The sequence below is a fragment of the Oryzias latipes genome, chromosome 19 (genome assembly GCF_002234675.1).
Source record: "Oryzias latipes chromosome 19, ASM223467v1".
Classification (NCBI taxonomy): Eukaryota; Metazoa; Chordata; class Actinopteri; order Beloniformes; family Adrianichthyidae; genus Oryzias; species Oryzias latipes.
This window is the reverse complement of record NC_019877.2, coordinates 25,397,685-25,420,902: the sequence shown is the minus strand read 5'-3', so window position 1 is coordinate 25,420,902 and position 23,218 is coordinate 25,397,685. Positions and strand designations below refer to the sequence as shown.

Below are 23,218 nucleotides of genomic sequence, written 5' to 3'. Positions count from 1 at the left end.
TGACCCAATGTTAAAGTGCCTAGGATAGCACAAGGGTTAAATAAAGAATGCACTTCATTTACAGTTTGAAAGGATTCAAACTGGACAGAGAGAACAAACGTGCAGAGATTGTTGATTCAACATACAACTTTTAACAACAACAAAATGAACATATCTGTGGTTTCATAATGAGGTAAAGTCTAAAGAGAACCCTATGGTGTCAAATTCATGCCTAAACTATTTGGCATCAAAACTGTAAAACCAGGAATCAAAACCCGAATTCTGCAAACCAAAACCCAAAATCTGCGAACCAAAACCCATAATTTGCAACCAAAACTCAAATCTGCAAATCAAAATTCATAAATTGAGAACCAAAACCCATAATTTGCAACCAAAAGCTATAACCTAAAGCGCAATCATATTTCTCAGGTGCTGATTTGTTTTCTCGCTGTTCTGAAATCGCCTTTTTTGAGTTGCGCTTTTATTTTGAAATCGTCTTTTGAGTTGAGCTTTTTTTTTTTGCGGTTGCGATTCTAAAACCTGTCACACACGTAAAAACAGCGCCACGTCAGTCAACGGGAGGGGAGGCGGGACATCCCCGACAGCCAGTAGCTCATTGGCTACTGAATGACTCCGAGTCTTACGTCAGCGTCCACCACCTCAGAGCGCCAAAATCGTACCAATATCAGAGACAGTCATGGCGAACCAGCAACCGGAGGTAAGTTTTTCACATCTCAAGAACAATCAAACGTGTTCTCTGTATAATCGGAGGACGCCAGCATAGTCAGATGAGCTCCACCAGTGACTGCTAGGGAAAAAAAGTAAGATGTTGCATGATAAATCATCACCACCACTCATTGTAAACAGTGAGCTAATGTGCTAGCTTAATGCTTACCCCCCCCCCCCCCCCCCCAGCAAAGTAGATGGTTTATTGATAATTATTTGAGTCTTTGCGGAGGGTGTCCGCTCCTTTTTAATGCTTTTTTGTTCTCATGTCATTACTTGTAACCATTTCCATTTACTGTAACCAATGTTTGCCTGTGCTAGCCGTGTTAGCTTAATGCTAGCGGGTTATTCCGGCTCATTTCCTGACCCACCCCCCTCCCGTAAAAAAGTACCGGTAGTTTATTGATAATTATTTGTGAGTCTTTGCAGAGGGTGTCCGCTCTTTTTTTACTGCTTTGTTGTCATTTCATGACTTGTTTGGATAAAACTAAGTCGATTTTTACGACAGTGTCAGGATCGAGCATACACGACAGTGTTAAGTCCACGGTGGATAAAAAATTCTGGAGGAGATTAAAGTCGTAATGAAGGATACGGTCAGACGAACTGAGACCGGTGTATTAGAACGATTACTGTGGGTTTTTTGGGGCTCTTATGCAATCTTTACGGGTTTGACATGACTACAGCACAGTGAAATCATCAACAGGGGCAGTTGATTATACAATATTGCATATTGTGTTGAGCTCTTAAGCAGAAGTGTAATCCGGTGCGGTCATTGGTAGGCTAGAAGTTCCTAAGATAAAAGCATAATGTTTAATAATAACCTTCTTTCTTTTTTTCTTTCTTTGTGTATTTATTTATTCATGAATGAAGGAATTATTGGAAATTGTAAATCTACTTTTTTTTGCAATCGCCAGAATGGATACTCTGAGATACTGTCAGCTGTACAGACCCTGGTGTCTGCCCTTCAGCAAAATCTACAGCAGAGCCAAGCTGCAAACAGGGTGAACCAGGGACCTGGTCCAGTAGTACAGCAACAGATGGCTACTCCTCAGCATAGCCAGACACCACACCAAAGTGATCAGGGACAGAGTCAGAGTCTTTTAGCACAGCAACGGACCACATCTGTACAGCAGGAAATGAGCAGGTTCTATTATAATTGAAAGTTCTTTGTCCTAAGTATTTTAGTGTATTTAACGTTACAGTCACAAATTGAAGTATTGAAGTATTTGTATTTCCATTTATAATTACTAAAATTGTTGACATATGTTAAAACAGAAATATAATTATGAAGTGCTCATTAGTATGTGGTTTCTTCTGTCTCAGGTCTTTTCCAGCTCTCTTCCGGAGGCAAAATGCTACTGGAAAAAGACGTTTTCCAAGTGCCTCAAAAATATGCAAAATGTCCAAGTTAATGAAAGCGTTTTCATGCAACTTCTGCTTGCTCAATACAAATTTAAAGTACACCCCCTCTCCTTCAGAGGAATTACAACTTTTTCAGGCTGGACTGGGCAAACGAAGCATCAGTCTTTCAGAGAACCTAAGTCATTCTGAGGTATGTCTATGGTACAACCATATCACAAGACCTAAATTTAGGTGGTTAATAGTAACATAAAGTAACTATCATTGTTGTGTTTGTATTAGACTTTTGCACAAAAGAAATTTGAATCTCTGAATTTGTCATAAGCAGGTTGTTTCCATCTAACTTGTTCTAATAAGTTTCTCTTGTCCTGTCAAACTTCTCCAAAAAAAAACTTTAGTATAACATCCCAACTTTGAAGATGGACAAAGATGCCTTTTACAAATGATTGATTGCCACTACTGCTTTTGAGAAATTTGTCACTGGATGATCATTTAAATGGTTATTATTCAGGGCTAAGGCTAATGTGTAATGCAGTAATAATATGTAGTTCAATAGCACGACTCCATCATATAAATGAGGCCAAAACCAACTGGAAATTGCTTTTACTAAATCCAGCAAATAACCAAATTATTGGAAAGCCTGAAAAATTGAGATAGAAAAGGGTTTCTTTATTACTTGGAAGTTTCTTCAATATTTGTTTGTGTATTTTGTATGGGTATTAGAAGTGCACGTAAAATTCATGAACATTAATAAAATGTATTTCATGCTTCTCTTGTTTACCTCAGCTGCAGAACCTGTTGCATGAAGCATTTCCAAAACTGGAGGCGTTAACAGGAGGATGGCTGCTTCATAAATCCTCAGGTTGTGTGTGGGTTTTTTTTCTTCCTAAACATTAACTACTTATTACTTGTATTTTTCCCTTTTTTATTCTAAAATTGAATATCAGACACCCATAAAACTTTGTTCACTTTCACACTCAATTTCTGGGTAAAGTTGCTTCTTTGCAGCCTGAATGTTTAAAGCAATTCTTTGTTAACTGTGTAACATAATTTGTCCTAACCTTTATAGGAAAACTGCAATTCTTTCAGAATCTCAATGTGTCAATATTTCTTATAGGTGGCAATGGAAAGAGACAAATGATACTCATAGCTCCAGATAGCGAAGGCTATACAGGGGCACAAATAAAGATGGTCTCCCTCAGTGGTAAAGCAACTCTTTATATAGTTCCTCTACAAGACGAACTCAACACTACTCCTTTACCCCCTGAAGCGAAAGAATTTGAGAGCATGCCTAAAGCAGCATGCAAAAGTTGCCAAAAGCTATTTCCACTGCAAGTTCTGGCTCTCCATGTACATTCATGCCCAGTGATGTTAAGCTCATCTGATGAGGAAGAGGTAATGAATAGTTATCCATATTTGAGCATTAGACATATCTTAAAGGTCATATGCATGTCATCAATACAACTCATTTTGTATACTATTTTCAGCCTGGTGAGGGTGAATGCCCCATATGCCACGAAACGTTTCCATTTGTGGACTTAAACATTCATGCCAGTTCCTGTGGAGAAAGGTGAACCCTTTTCCATAGCTTAAACATTTTGTGCAACATTATTTGCATAATAGTTTTGGCATAATGTCAAATTCACTGCTTTTTCATCATTTCCACAGGTCTGACAACAGTCTTGAAACCAACACTGCATCAGATACACTTTCTGACAAGATTTCTTGGCAAGTAATTATATGCTGTGAAATTGTATAAAAAGCTTACACGTCTTGATCCAAATCACGTAATTTTCTGAACAGTGAGGAAGATGTTTTACGTTGGCTTGCTGCCCAAATTGACCACACAAAAGAGTTCAGCCTTTGTGTGGCACGAGAACAGTTGGTGGAACGGGGTATGATGCTCTGGAAAAGACAAAAGCGAAGTTCCCCCATCAATCCTCTTAAAGTTACTTTTCTGGGAGAGTCTGGAATTGACACTGGGGCACTGCGTGTGGAGTTCCTGACAGGTACTTATGTTTGAGGAATGAAACAACATTTTATTGTTGTTTATTGTGCATTCCTATGCATTTCTGTATCACCTACTTGAATGTCTTTTTTACTTTTGTTTTAGAGTTGATTTCTGGGATTGGTGACAGGCTCTTTGAGGGTCAAGAAGGGAAAGGAAGAATCCCAAAGTATTCCCTAAATGACCTTGACAATGGTCTCTTCAGGTGTGTAATGTTATCTCAGATTCTTCCCAGAAATTTAAAATGAAATAGTGCAGTGTAGAGGCCTTCCTTCATGTACAACTGAAACATATTTAAATTCATAGTTGGTTGAACATTTTTCAAACTTAGAGTTTTTAAGAGTTGCAGGGGAAGTCTTTGCAGCGAGCCTTGCACAGGGTGGTCCAGCTCCATGTTTCCTACAAGAATGGTGCTACCAGTTCCTGGCAACTGGTGAGCTGATACCCATAAGCAAAGATGACATCTTTGACTTGGAGTTGTCACCACTGATTGAAGCTGTAAGATCAATTTATTGTTTGATATTTAATTTAGGTATTAAACAAGTTTGTTACTAAAACACTTTTTTTTTTTGCAGATTGACGAGGCGAACGATATGACAAGCTTCACAGACCAGATTGTTAATTGTGGCTACACTGGTCCAATAAATGAGGAGCATAAAGCTAGCATAATCAGGTTTGTCTGCAAAAAACAAAATTCTGGTTTGTTTTTTTGTCGTCATTTTGTAAACGTGCCTCTGCATTATGAAGACTGGCATAATCCTGGTATGAGTGGTACAGAGCAGAGAAAATTACTAGCAAAAACATACTTTGTATGGTTTTATTCCTGTTTATTCCACAAATAAATAGTAATTATTAAATAGATTATTAAATAAATTATTTCACAAATAAAGATCCATAGAAATAGTTATTATAAATTAGGTGGTGGTTTTAAAATTTAACTAATCCTGTATTTCTGTGTTTCCTGTAAGGGCAATTGTCTTGCATGCCACAACAAAAAGGACAGCGATGCTAAGCCAGCTACGACAAGGCTTAGATGTCTATGACTTCTTAAAGGTCATCAAAGGAAATCCAGAACATTGCCGTGGTCTGTTTGTTGCAGGCAATATTGAGAAAGTAAGTTTGACCGTTTAATTAGCTAATATGCTCTGTGCTCATTTTAAATTGATACACACCCTCTGCATTATTATAGGTGGATTCACACTACATTGTGTCCAGACTTGCACCGGAGTTCAGTAGCTCCACAGTCAACCAACTAACAGAAAAAAAAATCTTAAACTACTTTCAAGATTTTCTGCTCGAACTTGAGGGTAGGTTAGATATCAATTTTTCTCTCCCTTTATTTCTTCGTTAATTATTGAAATTCTGTTTTGTTTTTTTCTTTTAAGATGCAGAACCCGAAGACCACGACGAGCCCTCTGTCCCCGGTGTGATGCAATGGCTTTCTGGCCAGGCTCACAGACATCTCTTGTTATCAGACAGGGAAGCATTTAAAATAGTTGTTCGTTTTAACCACAATTGCTTTGACAACATGCCTGGTCACACCATCTGCTTCCCTGTTGTTAGTGCCTGCACACAAACTGTGACTTTTCCAACAGCTCATCTCAACTCTTTTGAGGAGTTCAAAGAGAGTATCTTGATCTCTCTGAAGTGTGGCGCAGGATTCCACAGAATCTAGTGTTTCAACAATTTTTGTTTTGTTAAAATGTAGTGTTTCAACAATTTGTTATTTTGCAAAACTTACTGTCTTTTGTAAACAAAAGGAATTTAATGGATCAAACATAAAAAATTGAAGTTATACAAAATTCCAGTGGTGGTTATTGACCATTTATTATTTTATTTTGGTTGAGATCTGTTCATATTGGTAGTTGTTTTTTACATTCTGCTGTGATGACATACATAGTTTAGTACAGAAATGTAGATGTCTTGGCCATGGTTTTCAGATGTCCCACGAGGGTTGAAAAGTTGGGACAGTTGGGACAGGTCTGAGTCAGAGAGGGGACAAGCCACAGACGGAACAACAACTCCAACCGTTTCCTGCTCGGCCTGGTTTGAGTTAGACTGTTGTCCAATGTCCACAGAACCCTGTACACACAAAACGAAAGTTAAAATGGGAATATATATATTAACAATGCATCGACTGTTAATTTACAAATTCTATTTTTTTGCCACAGCATTATAAAAACAGCACAATTGTAGTTAAAACTGCTTGTTTTTGTTATACCTGCGCATAGACAGGTGGATTGATGGGAGTTTGAGCTCGGCCCATTGCCCACAGTTGGTTGGGGGTTAAATTTTGTTTACTGCGAAGGGAGTGGTTATCCCACGTGGAAATGAAACTTTCCAAGTCAGCTTGCAGTCGTGGCAAAAACACATAATGCGCAGCAAAGAGATGACGACTGTCAGACGGGTCCAGCAGTCCATCTTCTTCCAAACAGTGAAACATGTTGTAGTAGATGACGGTGACAGACATCCACACATCCCTCCACAAACGTTCAATTCTGTAAAAAATACATAAAATGACTCCTTAAAATACAATTTCAATATGTTATGGAGTATTTCAGAAATGTACAGCCACAAATATGGCCTAGTAAGTACAGTGGGACACAGAGAATTGCTACCTATCTTAAATATGTTGTGAACTTTATGTGCAGCATTGTTTATTATTGTACACAGTACAAAATTAAATCTCAATTTATTTGGATTTTATCCAATAAATGACCCAGGTCTAAACAGTTAAAAACATTATGATTATGGCCCACATTTTCTTTAAATTACTTATTCAAATTATTATTCGCAGTTAAAATGCAGTTGACACATTCTTCACAAAGCTGTACTTGGAATATGGGAGCCATGTTTTTTAATACTTGTCCTGTCCAACAGCTGAGCAAACAGATGAGAGCTGAAAGCCTTTTGTGTTGAATATATTTTACTGTTACAACAGGGGTTATGAATCGTCAGACACACTAGGTGTATTTTTGAGTTAACCCCTTTTATAATTTAGACTAAACTTTATTCATATCTACATTTGCAACAGTTTTTGTTGGACGGGACAAAAGAAAAGGAGGGGGGGGGTAGAGAGAAGGATGCTAGAGAGGGGGGATAGGAGGGTGATTATAGAAAATGTGTGTGTGTCTGTGTGTGTGTGTGGGGGGGGGGGGGGGGGGCAAATCATAAATCATGTTTATAGTCATTATATGGGAGCTATGTCTTACCTTTGATTATGAACACTTTTGCCAGCCATGAAACTGCCTCTGTCACACCCACGGACTGCAAACATCCATCTTGCTATGTCCACATTTTCACAACCTTGGTCTGCTCTAACCCTTTAGATGCACAAAAAAATATTAGCTGGTTAAGTTTCAAGTAAAACATAGAGGACAGAACTGCTCTAAACTGAAATATCACCTCTGCTCTCAAGCATTTAAAGTAAAACGTTTTGTAAAAAAAAAGGTCCTGTGACAGGAAGTTACACGGTTCTGGTCTAAATAAAGCTTAGTGGTTTTCTACACCTCTCAAGTCTGCAAGAGAGAATTTAGGTACTGACAGTCACAAACCTATTAGGAACACCGTGGTCCTCCACTGAGCGCAAAAAAAACCCTAATGCTGTTGAAGCTTTGTTGTTTGTTGCTGCTCCCAGGTACATTATCTGTGGGGTGAGATAAAAAGGGGAAAAATGTGGGAAGAAATAAATATATGCCAGTTAGGTGATATTTTAAACACAATTAGTAAAATAATAGTATGAAGGGCAAACAAAACAAACCCTCACCTTTCGTGAGAAGCCATCTATGGCTCCAAATATAACAAAACCATACCTGCAACACAAATTCAAAATAACATTTTTTATACTATTTCAAGTGCAACAGATGAAGTATAATATCTTGCAGATTTTCTTAGATTAGATTGAATCTGACTTGCCTTATCAGCTTATGGTTTGTATCTAGGTGAACTAGGGATAGTGGAGCAGGTACACTGTACACACGCCTCTTCACACATCCAAAAGTAGATCTTGTAGATCTTGTTAGTCTGCCTGGTGACAATTCACTGGTTCTTACTCCTAGGTTAGATATGACCAATCCTGACACTCTCTTAAAAATCGACAAACCCTGTCTCCGAATTACCACCCTATGCCCTATATAGTGTACTATATAGTGCGTTCGCCATTTTACATTGTCGGAATCTACAATTCTAAAATTGAGTACACTCGAAAATTTCCAAGAATTCTCTACGAAAAACCAGTGTGAATCGATGCTCACGTCATTGGCAAATGTAGACCACAATGCATTGCGTTTGAATTTTTTTTAAAACGACGGGCGCATGCCTGATGAGAATGATTAGTAACTTGGCGGTTTATTTCTGAACAAATACAATAAATCTACACCAATGTGTCACGTTCTTCGTCATCACAAAACAGTATATTCATAGTCTTCGTAATATGTTCATATTTATTATGTTATTAAAATGGATATTGTCATAATCGGCGTAAATGCAGTCGTAGTTCCCCTCCAGACCAAGTGGTGGCAGCAATGCGCCTTTATGTTTCCTTGTCAAGCGGCGTATAAGCAAACACCCGAAGGATAAGAGTAGCGAGCATGGTGTCCGAATTGCTTTTAAAACTCCAAAACACTATATAGTGCCGCACTATATAGTGTTTAGTAGTTAGTGGTTAGGGTGATTATTCGGACACAGCATCAGTTTTATTAATACAAGTCATGAAATGAGCCGGAATAACCCGCTAGCATTAAGCTAACACGGCTAGCACAGGCGAACATTGGTTACAGTAAATGGAAATGGTTACAAGTAATGACATGAGAACAAAAAAGCATTAAAAAGGAGCGGACACCCTCCGCAAAGACTCAAATAATTATCAATAAACCATCTACTTTGCTGGGGGGGGGGGGGGGGGGGGGGTAAGCATTAAGCTAGCACATTAGCTCACTGTTTTACAATGAGTGGTGGTGATGATTTATCATGCAACATCTTACTTTTTTTCCCTAGCAGTCACTGGTGGAGCTCATCTGACTATGCTGGCGTCCTCCGATTATACAGAGAACACGTTTGATTGTTCTTGAGATGTGAAAAACTTACCTCCGGTTGCTGGTTCGCCATGACTGTCTCTGATATTGGTACGATTTTGGCGCTCTGAGGTGGTGGACGCTGACGTAAGACTCGGAGTCATTCGGTAGCCAATGAGCTACTGGCTGTCGGGGATGTCCCGCCTCCCCTCCCGTTGACTGACGTGGCGCTGTTTTTACGTGTGTGACAGGTTTTAGAATCGCAACCGCAAAAAAAAAAAAGCTCAACTCAAAAGACGATTTCAAAATAAAAGCGCAACTCAAAAAGACGATTTCAGAACAGCGAGAAAACAAATCAGCACCTGAGAAATATGATTGCGCTTTAGGTTATAGCTTTTGGTTGCAAATTATGGGTTTTGGTTCTCAATTTATGAATTTTGATTTGCAGATTTGAGTTTTGGTTGCAAATTATGGGTTTTGGTTCGCAGATTTTGGGTTTTGGTTTGCAGAATTCGGGTTTTGATTCCTGGTTTTACAGTTTTGATGCCAAATAGTTTAGGCATGAATTTGACACCATAGAACCCTAACCAATATTAGGGATGGGGAAAAACAAACAGACTAGCAACAGATGTAGAGACTGACCTCAGAGTTTTCAATCTGCAGTCAGGATTGTGCAGAAACCCACTAAGGTGCTCCACTCCCACGTCCTGCAGCATGTTCTTGCTCAGGTCCAGTTCAGTCAGATGGGACGGGTTGGATTTTAGAGCTGAGCTCAGGGCAGCACAGCTCAGCCCTGACAAGCCGCATTCCATCAACCTGATAATTATTCAAATATCGCAGTTTTATAAATTACTAAGACCTTCAAAGAAGGTGTCACAGTTCAACACAATAGTCTTTGAGATCATCAAAGTACATTTAGTAAAAATCGTGCTGTGTAAAAAAAAAACAATAACAAATCCATCATCCAAGACCAACTGATGTTTGGTTTTTGCTCTTCTGTTTATGGAAAAATGTTATTGTTTGAACTGTTCTGTAATAGTCCTACTAAGAACTGGGTGAAAGTGTTTATTTTGAAGTGGATTTATTTAACTGGTTTAGCAGCTGTGCAATTACACTACTCACAATGAGTTAGGGATATTGTTACTTACAAATGCTTTTCCTTTTTTGTCTAAATTTAAGTAAAGGGGGCATTGCTTGCTAAACCATATGAGACACTCCCACTTCCTGAAGTCCAGCTGTTATAATTCCAGCTGTTATAATTCCATGTGGTGGAGCATTATTAACAATGAGCAGGAAGTTGGGGGTGTACTGATGGAATTGGAGGATGATGATGGTTCCATGATGTCTCTTAGGTAAGAACGTGTAGTGACTGGGTTATCTGATTGGGGATTCCTGCCCAGACTTTTGCACCTCCTCCACAAAAGCCTAGGGACGATGTTGACCTCATCGTATCACTCACCTCACAGTCTCCAGCAACACTTGCGACCATCATATCTGTGCGAGGTTACCCGACACTCATCAATGAACAAGACGGTAGAGCATTGCTGCATTTTCTAGGTCACATGGTCTTGTTCCCATACAATGCAAACATTCTCGGGGGAGTCTTGGCGTCATGGGGGGGTCATGGGGGTCATCTGCAATGGCCACTTGGCCCATACCCCTCACATTTGGTATACCGGCCTGCAGCTGTGTGGCATTCTCTAAACCATGTCTGAGGTCAGAGGTTCTTAGGTTCAGGTCAAGGTTGTGGTCTGTCACTGTCGGGGCTCCACTCCTGGGTCTGTCACAGACTGCCAGTACTGTGTCTTGATGCAAGTCTGCTGATGTCAACATCTGACTGTCCAACCTGAAGACGCTATGGCCAGGTGACGCTGCGTGTCGGTTAAGCGACATCACGTGTTCATGGATGTTTGAATGATAACTTAAGAATGACTCACTCGCAAAATCATCTTTTTTCTCCCCACAGAACGTTTAAATTGATGCCCCATTAATTGTTTTAGAATTGTTTGGTTTTGACGCTAAAAAGTAAGACACCCAGTACACATTGAGGCCATTACAGGGAAAACACACAATGAAGTGCATCTATCAATGTAATATAATTGCCTGCCAATCCCAGAAATATTTTTCATAATATATCTAACTTATTTTGAGTAGTGCAATAGTAGCAGCCATGACTTTTGGCTATTTTTCTGTGTACTATGAGAAAGCAAAAGGCAGCATGAATGGACAAACATGTGATAATCATACATGTTGTTTTTTTGCGTGAGAGGGACAAGTTTGTAGAACCCTGAGCAAAAAAACCTAAACCAACAAACATTGTTTATCCAAAGAAGAAGCATTACATACAGTAAAATAGACAACAGTCTGTTTATTCATGTATGTGTAAAAAATCTCTTTTAGATCCTTGTAAATATTTAAGGGTCTCTGTGAACTTTGGCTTATTAGATGCAGAAACTGACCTCAGAGTTTTCAATCTGCAGTCTGGATTCTGCAGAAACCAACTAAGGTGCTCCACTCCTACGTCCTGCAGCATGTTCTTGCTCAGGTCCAGTTCTGTCAGGTGGGACGGGTTGGATTTCAGAGCTGAGCTCAAGGCAGCACAGGTCAGCTCAGATAAGCTGCAGCCAACCAACCTAAACAAAGATTTAAACAAGAAAAGCATGAAGTCTTGCTGCACAGACACATTTGGATGTCTTTTCAGTGATTCTTCTAGAGATGATCTTGCTCATAAAACAATCCTTATCCAGAAAATAAAAGAAGTTAAAAAAAAGACTGCTCCTCAGTTCAACATTTCGACTTATGCTATCTTCAAAAAGCTCCAATCTACTACAGCAGAAATCATCTCACAGACACTCATTGTGTATTTTTGATAAGTCTATTTTTTGTTTCAAAAGTCCAGTAGCCTAAAGAAATCTGTGATGTGTATCACATTAAAACTAACAACAAAGATAAAACCACCAAAGCTTTGCCATCCATGCACTATGAATAATTTTACTTTGGTCCTATGGAGGATGCTGGATAGGCCCCAGCTTCTTCCATGACACTCGTGGAGGATGCTGGAGGCCATCCCTGCTATTGTGAGGTGAGGGTAGAGAACCCCCATGGAAGTTTGCCTGTCTACTGCAGGGCTACCACAAGTGTACCTCTGACTAAGAAGAAAGTTAGTAGAGAGAATGCCTCATGCAGAACAGACAAGACAAAGGGGTGTAGATCATTTTGAAAGATCAAGGCCACCCATTCTCCACCCGTTCAAACTGAATAATTTGGCTACAAGCACAGAGATATAGGAGACAGCTGCACACAAACAGGCCTTTAAAGTGGAACAGTTGACTTCCGGTTCCGGGTTACAGCGGGCCGCGTGGGAGCTCACGGCGGCTATACAACTATCTTCAAACGACTAAAAAAGTTGATTTTCTCCGAAAAAAAGAGAGCTGACCATGGCCCCTAAGAAAAACCAGGAATACGAAAACTTAAAAAGTCTCTTGATGACATCCAAGCTACGTTATATCCCATTATGGAACAAGTGAATGCTAAGCTAACTCCACTCTTAGTGCTATTGGAAGAATTCATGAGGCTCCGTGCTCAGAACGAGCAAAGAGATAACCGGACTGGACGATGTGGAACAAAAAGTAAGAATGAATAATGTAATTCTCACTGGAGTACCGATCAAACCTCGGGCAAAGCTAAATGCAGCTGGAGTTAGTATTGCTAATGCTAATAGCGCTAGGAGCTCTGAAACAGAGCCGTGGAGAGTCTCTGGAACATCAAGTAGAATCATTACTCAAATCTAAAGGGATTTCCCTGGATCTCAACACCATCGAGACCTGCCACCCGCTCCCCAGGAGAAAGGAGACGGATAAACCAGCGATCCTCATCAGGTTTGTGAATCAAAAACACAAGCTCTGATGAATCAATGCAAAAATCTCAAAGGATCTGCTGTTTATCTAAACGACCATCTGACCAGAAGGAATGCTGAAATCGCTAAACATGCCAGGCTCCTCAGGAAGCGTAAGCAGATTGGGAACACTTGGGTTAAAGGCTGCAGGATTTACGTCAAACCACTCGGTCCACCGGACCGGGCCAAGGTTCTGGTTGTGGACAACATGAAGGACTTTGAGAAGTGTTTGATCACGGTCCTCTGAAACAACATGCAGTAATAAATCAAAGGGACAAATAATTTCAAGAAATATGACCCCTGGATGCAACACTTTCTTTATAAGTCTGAAGTGACCTAATTAACAGCTAAGCTCTGACATGCAGACAACTTGACTTCAACTCTTAGGGGCCGCTGATATCAGCTGAAGAAGTACATGGCCCTCCATCTAATGTCTGCAGACATAACATCGAAGAGAACTATTAACTCTGTTTAAAACCAGAAGAACGGCTGTTAATCAGCAGAGGAAAGAATACCAGCCTTGGACAATCGACAGATTTTGGACCCTTTTTATTTTCCCTCACAGCATTACTTTATTATAAAAAAAAAAATAATTAAATACAAAATACAAAAAAATAGTAAAACAAATGATTAATCAATTATTGAAAATGTTTTAATTGATTGACTTTTAATGATATTACTTCACTTGCTCGATAAATCAATTAATTGATTCATAATTTTTTCCTAATGTGACATTATTTTGCACATATTTTTAACTTTTGATACTTGATGAAATTTTGCCATAAAAATCTCTGAAACAGTATTATGTCTATTTTACTGATATAGTATTATTTTTATATATATATCAATGACTTATGAGTAACATAATCTGCATATATTTGGATTACTGATCTGCATTTGGCATGTTGACTTCTGAAAGTTTCAGTTATTTTTACATAATAATTAAGTAATTCATCTTTGTCATGTGCTTCATTGATACTTTATGATTTTTAATTCTGTCTGATAAAAGCTTGGAACCGGATAATGATAAATCATGTAACAAAATGGTTACGGTATAACGGGGTGGGATTATATAAATTTGCTTCTTTCCACTCCCTTTCAAGCAATCTTTATTAATATGTCTAATTATCCTAAGTCTGATTCGTCATTGTATGAATGTATAACTGATGATTGTATTGCTTTTGCGTATTCTAATTTGATTGCTTGAAATAAACCATTTCAAATCAAATCAAAACAGCAGGGCAACCACAAAAATCAAGATCCAGTTAGTGCAGACACCATTTGGAGCGTAACATGCAGCAGAAAGATCCTGGAGCAGTGCAGTATGGAGGTGAATTCTTTAGAAACTAGCAGAGAATGGACCAGCATCAATGAGATCTTGAGAAAGCCAAAGAGCCCTAGATTTGTTGGTCTTGGGGGGAGAGTGCAACTTCACATTTGCAGTTAATGCCTTGGTCACATGCACCTAGAAACCTCACACAAGTAACCCTTGTGCTATCCAAGGCACTTTAACGTTGGGAGTTGGGTCATCTAGACCCACTAGACAGTGCTCTGAACCTTTTTTTCTTCAATGATTTGTGATCCTCACTGGTGTCCGTGGATTACATGAAATCTTTCCACCTTTATCCACCTTTGTCATGGTAGGGAGAACACGTCAATGTAAGGGTGGGGTCATCTAAGATAGCACAAGGGCTAGCAGACACTAAGGGGTCAGAGAGACTTCCTTAAATGAAGTCAAAACTGATTAACAAAGTGCAGGCAGCTGTGACTGCTCCAGGGATCACCAGGAGAATGGGTGTAGCCACAGCCATCCCGCACAGAAACCAGAGAAAAGAAAATGAGAAAAAAACAAAGCCAGAAAAGCATAACATGTACAGCCACCTCAAAGGATGTCATGGAGATGGAATGTACCATTGTTATGAGTGTGGTAAGTGTATTGTGAAGTATTTGCAAGGACAATGTAAGTTACACATATGAGTGATGGTGTCAGACTGCGCCTTTGCGCCACACTCTGGTCATTAGTGAGGGGCGAGTGGTGCCCCCTTATTGATTGCGCACACATGCTGCAGTCATGGGATGTGCATGTGATTCATAAATGCCTCACACAAAATACTGTCTGATGGTCTAATTTTCTAACTTCTAACAGTTAGGCTGCATGCAAGGAGCACATACTTATCACTTAAACAGCAACTAACGGTCTCCTTGAGCACTGCACAGGGTTGAGACGGTTGAAAATAAAAATTCATAGAACACGCCTGCATCTCACCTACTTCCCCCTGACTTACTCTTGTGTTGTCTAAGTGCTCACTATAACCTGTTGCCCCCAGTATGCCCGTAGAAAAAAAAAATTGACTGAGTGGTTTAGTGGACTATGCTCCTGATATTTCCTGTGGGCCACAAGAGTCCTACGTACAGATTTGCCAATTTTTCACCCACAGATGGCCTATATCCACCCGAAGGGCAGGTGTGATTAAAGTTTTATATAACAAAGCTTCAGAAAAGATGATTAACTTACAGTCCAAACACATAAGTTCGCCCTCCACATAGTCACAAGATACCGATGGTATTCTGCAAGGTAGTCTATTCTATAAGTAAGGGTTAATGGCCGACGAAGTGTGCAATATTACTTTTTAACGCACGCCGTGGAAGCCTGAACTATCCAACGCGAAGCAAAGTGCGTTAAAAAGTAATAACGCACACTTCGTCAGCCATTAACATGTTTATACCATGGTCACTTACAAAATCAATACATATTAACCAGTTTTCAGTCCTTCATTCTTGTTTTTTTTCCGATTTGGATCCCTTTTCTCACAAAAAGCAGACTATTTGTTACGTAACAAATAGTCTGCGTCGCGCAGCACCACCGCTGCAGTCAAGATTTGGCGATATATATATGCTGATCTTTCTGATGGGTTGAATAAAGCATCAGTTCAGAGAGAAAGTTCACCTCTTACCGCTTGTTTTTGTCCAAATGATGAAGCAAAAGGTTGTTTTAAAGAAGCCGGCGCAGTGATACAAAACATTTAAGCTAGGTGACCGGAATTTCTTTTTTCACCGTGCGGTTATCAGGTTTTAATGCACACCCAGCAGCCAATCAGAATCGAGTATTCACCCGGACCATGGTATAACATATTTTAATATTTTAAAAGAACTTTAATGAAATATTTTTTACTAGAAAAAAGAATTAAACAAATTCCTCCTTTGTTCTGACCTCAAAGTCTCCAGTTTGCAGTTTGATCTCTCCAGTCCAGCAGACAGTGCCTCCATCCCCATATCCTTAACTTTGTTTTTACTCAGGTCCAGTTCAGTCAGATGCCCCAGGTTGGACTTCAGAGCTGAGGCCACAACTTCCACGTGAGTCTCTGAGAGTCCACAGCCAGAGAGCCTATCATGAACAAGAATTCAAATTAAAAACTCAAACAATAACAGGGTAACAAGCAAGATTTGGTCCATGTTTTATGTTAAACTGGACAAAATCTAGACCACAACTATGCTTACTCAACACTGTAGTCAGAAACTTTGGGTCAGCCGCTTAAAAAACAAAAAAACTACTTTTTACTTGACTCTTGATTATAATTCTCGTGAGCCTTACCAGGCTTTCCTGCAGTTCCTCACAGCTGGGATAAGTCTTCGACGACCATCTGGCGTTGCGTTGTATCTGTTCAGGTCCAATTCATCCAGAACTTCCTCCGACATCTGCAGCATGTATGCCAGAGCTGAGCAGTGGATATCTGAAAGTTTCTTTTCTGATTGGTTCTCTGACTTCAGAAATTGTTGGATCTCCTGATGAACTAAACGATCCTTCATCTCCATCAGACAGTGAAAGATGTTGATGCCTCTGTCGGGAGACATTTTAACACTGATCTTTTTCATCCTCTGGATGACTGCCTGAACATTTTTTTGGTTCTTGCTTGTGCGACCCAGAAGGCTTCCTAAGATTTTCTGGTTGGAATCCATAGAGAGGCCATGGAGGAAGCGTACAAAAAGGTCCAGGTGTCCGGTTCTGCTCTGCAGAGATTTCTCCATGACTCTGCTCAAAAACTCGTCTAGAGCTAGGCTGTTCACGTCATATTTCATGAATCCTTCTATCACCTCCTTGTTCCTTTTGACATAACAGTGGAACATGTAGACTGCAGCCAGGAATTCCTGAACGCTCAGATGGACAAAGCTGTAGACTGGTTTTTGGAAGATCTCACACTCTCTTCTGAAGATCTCAGTACAAACTCCAGAGTACACAGATGCCTCTGTGACATCCAGACCACACTGCTCCAGGTCTTCTTGATAGAACATGATGTTTCCTTTCTCCAGATTGTCAAAGGCCAGCTTTCCCAGCTTCAGAAGAACTTCATTGTCACCCTCTATGAGCTCCTGTGGACCCTTCTCATGTTCCTGCTGGTACTTGTTCTTCTTCCTCTTTGTTTGGACTATCAGGAAGTGCGAGTACATGTCAGTCAGGGTGGTGGGCAGCTCTCCTATCTGCTCTGTTGTCAAAATGTGCTCCAGTACCACAGCAGTGATCCAGCAGAAGACTGGAACTTCACACATAATGTAGAGGCTCCTGGAGTTCCTGATGTGAGAGTTGATTCTGTTGGACATGTTTTCATCAGGGAACCTCCTTCTAAAGTACTCCTCCTTCTGAGCATCATTAAAGCCTCGTACTTCTGTCAGCCTGTTCACACATGAAGGAGGAATCTGATTGGCTGCTGCAGGTCTTGATGTGATCCAGACCTGAGCTAAGGGAAGCAGATTCCCCTGGATGAGGTTTGTCAATAGAACACTGACTGGGGACTTCTGTGTAACATCAGACACCACCTCACTGTTATTGAATTCTAGAGAAAGTCTGCTTTCATCAAGACCATCAAAGATGAACAGAAGTTTCCAGACAGACAGCTGTTCTGCTGGGATCTTCTGGAGTGTTGGATGGAACAGCTGAATCAATGAGAGAATACTGTGCTGCTCATCTCTGATCAAGTTCACCTCCCTGAATGACAGAGGAACCACAGCATGGATGTCTTGGTTCTCTGAGCCTTCAGCCCAGTCCAGAGTGAACTTCTGCACTGAGAAGCTTTTTCCAGCTCCAGCCACACCACTCGTTAGAACCACTCTGATGGATCCATGTTCGCCTGGTAAGGCTTTGAGAATGTCTTTGTTTTTGATTGGAGCATCATGAAGCCTGCTGGTTTTGTAGGCTGTCTCCAGCTGACTCACTTCATGTTCGGTGTGAACCTCCTCTCTCAGTCCCTCTGTGATGTACAGCTCTGTATAAATCCTGTTGAGAAGTGATCTTCTTTCTCCTTCTTCTGTTCCTTCAACCACCTGTTCAAATCTCCTCCTCAGACTAATCTGATGTTCATCTAAAAGCTCCGGGAGACTAGCATCTGCTGAAACACAAGAAAAGAACAGAGCAGAAGAAAAGTCCTTCAACCCAACATCTGTAGAAGGTCATTTTTCATAAACAAGTCCATCAGCGGGTAGACATTTGCAAGTTTGGAAGGGCTGGGGAGCATGAAGGACCCAAAATGCAGAGACGGAGGAACAGGTTCCAGGGCTAGGGGTTTAATCACTAACATAAGACGCTGCAGAGCAGGAAAACAAAACTAAACTCACTGTGGGCAAAACTTGAAAATATGGCAGAAGACAGACAGGGAAGAGACGTTACAGACATTACATGAGAGACATTAGAGATATTAAAGACATTAATGGACCGGCACAAGAGGAAGGCAGAGACAAGACTTATATACAGACAAAACAGACAAGACACAGGTGAACATGATCAGGGTAGATTGGGACCAAGGAAGTAAAACTCAAAAACATGAAAAAACAGGAAACCCTTCAAAATAAAACAGGAAACATAAATCTAACATGACAGTGACCAAAATGGAAAGCAAAAACCAATACAAAGAAACCCAAACCATGACAACACTAAGTCTCACGTCGAACTCTTTAGTTCTGACTCACTGTTTTTGGATCTTTCCCCACACTGGGGACAGGATAAAAGTCCAGAAGAAGGTGAATATTGGCCCCAGGATGAGGTGATGCACTGCCTGCAGAACCGATGCTCACAGCTGATTGAAACTGGATCCTCCAGGACATCCTGGCACAGATCACAGCCGGGCAGCCTCTCCTCCTCCTTTCTTCTGTGGACACCAAGGATAAATGATTGGCAGAAAAATTATTAGTCATTAGGTAGAAAGCTAACCATGAACTCTGGCTCAGACAAATGAAGATGAACATGTTAAGAACAAGGAACAGTTGTTGTTGTTGAAGATCAGATGTCCTAACTGTTGGTCAACATCAAAAAGTCTTACTGTGACAGAACGTGTCCAGGGGCTTCTCTGAAGTTTATAGGCAGGTCTTTGGAGAAGTCGCTCTTTACCGACTCACCTGTAGACTGACCTCGCTGTCTTAGCTGCAGGTATCTGTAGACACAGAGATGTCTTAAAAAAATGTGTTCAAGAACCAAAGGAAGAAAAACTCAGACTTTCTTTTTTTAAACAACCAAGAAACAAGGCTAACAGACCAGATAAACATAAAAACGACAAAGAACAAGGAATCCGAGGAACCTCTAAAGGAGGGGTATCAAACTCCAGGTGTTAAGGGCCGACTTACTGGTTTTTCAGAAATCCTGCCTTATCTGCTGTTGATTACCTGGATCAGGTGTGTTCAGCCAACACGGAGCTTCAATGGCAGGTTGGTTAAAAAATAAGCAGTACACTGGCCCCTGAGGCCTGGAGTTTGACACCTATGCTCTAAAAGAAACAGAATCAAAACCTCCACATATCTAAGCTGTATTCATACAAAGTAAGACGTGTTGTAATTCAGGTGTTGCAGGTTCTTTGCATATTCATCTGTTGGTTTTGTTGAAGCTTTTTATGTTGAAAAAAACCCAGTTTGGATTACAATCTTAAATGTTTTACGATGTACTCAGACTGGAAAAGTCCTTTGTTCCGGATTGAGTCAGCTTCGGACCATTCTGTTGTGGACCAAAGCTTGTAAACAAAACCATGTGACGAAAGATCTTTTCTGTCATTTTTTTTCTGTCAAAAACAACAAGATAAAGACGCATGCTTTACAATCCTCATCGGGACAGTTAACTTATTGGAACTTTATGGGAATGTCGGGAACTACACTTTGTACTTATTACTTTGGTATGGCTGAGAGCGGTTCCTGGTCCAGGACCAGGGTCCGCTTGGGTGCATTCAGACTGAAAAATTGTTTTGGATTATCGGAAGAAACGAACTCTGGTTCACTTTAAGCAAACCAAATGTGACTAGTCTGAATACAGCCTTAGTTTACACAACCAGAATCAATATACATAATTTCTTTATTCATCTATCAAGAGTCAAATCTGAAAGACTTACTCTGAGGGTCCAGGGGCTTCTCTGAAGTTTATAGGCAGGTCTTTGGAGAAGTCACTCTTTACTGACTCACAGCTGGGTCCTGCAGACTGCTGACATCTGTAAACACAGAGAGGTCTTTTTCAAAAAATTTGTTCAAGAACCGAAGGAAGAAAAACTCAGACTTTTTTTTTTTAAAGAAACAAGGCTAAAAGACCAGAAAAACATCAAAACTACAAAGACCAAGGAATCCCTGGAACTTCTGAAGAAACAGAATCAAAACCTCCACATCTCTAAGCTGTTCTCATACAAAGTAGAACATGTACTGTAATTCAGTTATTGCAGGTTCTTTGCATGTTCGTCTGTTGGTTTTGTTGCAGTTTTTTTTTTGTAAAAAAAAAAAAAAATTTGGATTACAAGTTTAAATGTTTAAGGATATACTCAGAGTGGAAAATGACTTTGTTCTGCATTGAGTCAGCTTAATTTGTTCTGGACCAAGTCTCAAATCTTGCGTTTGGTCTATATTCAGACTGGCATCAAGTGGCCCATTCTGTTGTGGATCAAAGCTTGTAAACAAAACCATTTGACTAACAATTAACATAATTTTTTTATTAATCTATCAAGAGTCAAATCTGAGAGACTTACTCTGAAGGTCCAGGGGCTTCTCTGAAGTTTATAGGCAGATCTTTGGAGAAGTCGCTCTTTACCGACTCACAGCTGGGACCTGCAGACTGACCTTGCTGTCTTAGCAGCTGACGTCTGTAAACACAGAGATGTCTTAAAAAATTTGTTCAAGAAACCGAAGGAAGAAAAACTCAGACTTTTTTCTTTTTAAACAACCAAGAAACAAGGCTAAAAGACCAGAAAAATATAAAAACGACAAAGAATAAGGAATCCGAGGAACCTCTAAAGGAGGGGTATCAAACTCCAGGCGTCAAGGGCCGACCTGCTGGTTTTTCAGAAATCTTGCCTCATCTGCTGTTGATTACCTGGATCAGGTGTGTTCAGCCAAAAAGGAGCTTCAATGGCAGGTTGGTTAAAAAATAAGCAGTACACTAGCCCCTGAGGCCTAGAGTTTGACACCTATGCTCTAAAACAGGGGTCGGCAACCCATGGCTCCGGAGCCACATGTGGCTCTTTCATCCATCTGTTGTGGCTCCCTGTGACTTTGGTAAATAATGAGTATTTTCTAATAAATAAATTTTATTTTAGTTTGTTCATTTTTCATGGCATTTCAAAGGCACTGCTGGCTCCGCACAAAGCGCGAGCCACGTAAAAAACCAGCTTCGTAATGAGCTCGTATTTATCGGGAGAGACCTGCAGAGCTGATAGCAGGAGGAGACACGCGGGGCGGCTTCAATAAACACTCCGATCTTCTGCCGGGAACTTGACGTGCCGCAGGGCAGAGACCAACTCGCTGATGACAGACTGAGAGTTCGCGCCAGCGTTGCCAGATAGAGTCACAGTTTTCCAGCCCAAAAGTCATCTGAAAACCGCCAGACATAGACAGGACACCGATCCGTGTGGGCACGGTAAAAGTCGGAGATGAGGGAAGGGTCGATGATGAGGGAGCGGGAGACCAAAGAGCGCTCCTCAAGTCCATACCCTTCCCATTCCACCAAGTATTGGAAGCCACGGCTTTTCAGCCATCCATGCTTCTATCTCCTCGAGACATGCCTGGAGGGCAGAAAAAGTTAGGGTGGGAGTGGAATTCATTTTTACATATAATTGTGTGTCGTCGGCGTAACAGTGGAATGAAATGTTGTGTTTACGAAAGATTTGTCCAAGTGGAGATATGTAGATGGTAAAGAGTGAAGGTCCAAGAACAGAGCCTTGAGGAACTCCGCAGGTGACTGTGTGTGTGTGAGATTTAGCAGTTCCCAGAGCCACATATTCTGTCCTGTTTGTGAGATATGATTTAAACCAGTTGAGTATGTTCCCAGAGAGTCCAACAGTAGTATGAAGACGGTTAAGGAGAATGCCGTGATCCACAGTGTCAAATGCAGCGGATGGGTCAAGAAGGAAGAGTAGAGATGGGGAGCCCTGGTCCGCAGCTATGAGTAGGTCATTCATGACTCGGACCAGGCCTGTCTCTGTACTGTGAGCTGGCCGGAAGCCAGACTGAAATTTTTCATACAAGCTGTGCGTTGAGAGATGATGGTGGAGCTGAGCAGCGACAACTTTTTCAAGAACCTTGGACAGGAATGGTAGGTTGGAAATGGGTCTGTAGTTTGCCAAGTTATCAGGGTCCAGTGCCGTTTTTTTTCAAGTGTGGTCTAATGATGGCGGTTTTGAGAGCAAGGGGAACATGACTGGCTTGTAGTGATTGGTTTATTATAGTTGTGATAATTGGACTGATAATTGAAATGTTGTCTTTGATCAGGGCTGTTGGGAGGGGGTCAATTGAGCAGGTTGAGGATTTCATAGTCCTTAAGATGGCCTCAAATTCTTTCTGTGTAGTGGGTGTGAATTCAGAAAGGGACCTTGGAACTGTTGGTACAGTCGGGTTTTCAGATGAGGTGGGAATAGTAGTAGTGGGTAGGAAGTTAGATCTTATGGAAGATATTTTGTTGGTGAAAAAAATCCATGAATCTATCACAGCTGCTGACACTAGCGTCACTATGGGTAAGTGTGGGGGGCTTAAGCAGAGAGTGTATGGTGGAAAACAGCTGTTTTGAATTTCCAGTGTTGCTATTGATCTTGTGGGAATAGAACTTTGACCTGGCTATTGTAAGAGCTCTACAGTAGAGTTTTTGATGGTCTCGATAGGCCTGTTTTTGTACTGTCAGGTTGTTTTTTACGAGTCTTCGTTCCATGGTTCGTCCAAGTCTTTTAAGAATTCGCAGTTCCTCTGTGTACCACGGGGCTGATCTAGTGAAAGAGACAGTTTTTGATTTCAGGG

General features: G+C 40.7%; 2 protein-coding genes across 7 annotated transcripts in view; one reads left to right on the top strand and one right to left on the bottom strand.

Annotated features, from left to right (window-relative positions):
* The window catches only part of LOC101175306 (NACHT, LRR and PYD domains-containing protein 12), a 43,781-nt gene that overhangs the window by 6,000 nt on the left and 14,563 nt on the right, over positions 1–23,218 (bottom strand). For 2 of the 5 annotated variants that reach the window (XR_002872090.1, XM_023949377.1), the window contains exons 3-10: positions 20,962–21,075; positions 20,341–20,436; positions 19,288–19,398; positions 18,938–19,116; positions 16,572–18,360; positions 16,191–16,364; positions 11,544–11,717; positions 9,727–9,900 (exon numbers count right to left, since the gene is read on the bottom strand). Coding sequence is in view for 4 of the 5 variants with exons in the window: in XM_023949377.1 (XP_023805145.1) it covers positions 9,727–9,900; positions 11,544–11,717; positions 16,191–16,364; positions 16,572–18,360; positions 18,938–19,116; positions 19,288–19,398; positions 20,341–20,436; positions 20,962–21,075 (2,811 nt within the window). In the remaining variant the exon portion in view is untranslated. Of the gene's footprint in view, positions 1–5,874; positions 6,155–6,293; positions 6,571–7,284; positions 7,396–7,626; positions 7,719–7,838; positions 7,885–9,726; positions 9,901–11,543; positions 11,718–16,190; positions 16,365–16,571; positions 18,361–18,937; positions 19,117–19,287; positions 19,399–20,340; positions 20,437–20,961; positions 21,076–23,218 lie in introns of those variants that run through there. The other 3 variants (XM_023949379.1, XM_023949378.1, XM_023949380.1) reach the window with 3 other exon arrangements.
* On the top strand, positions 612–5,870 carry LOC111946311. Of its 2 annotated transcripts, XM_023949382.1 has the most exons (14): positions 612–697; positions 1,620–1,849; positions 2,029–2,257; positions 2,851–2,926; positions 3,182–3,459; positions 3,552–3,634; positions 3,733–3,792; positions 3,868–4,073; positions 4,178–4,277; positions 4,414–4,570; positions 4,648–4,745; positions 5,041–5,185; positions 5,262–5,379; positions 5,458–5,852. In XM_023949382.1, the coding sequence occupies exons 1-14, from the start codon at positions 677–679 to the stop codon at positions 5,745–5,747; spliced, it is 2,091 nt and encodes a 696-aa protein (XP_023805150.1). In that variant the 5' UTR covers positions 612–676; the 3' UTR covers positions 5,748–5,852. The 2 variants fall into 2 exon arrangements, with proteins under 2 accessions (XP_023805150.1, XP_023805149.1); XM_023949381.1 differs by lacking the exon at positions 612–697 and having other exon boundaries at positions 1,009–1,849; positions 5,458–5,870.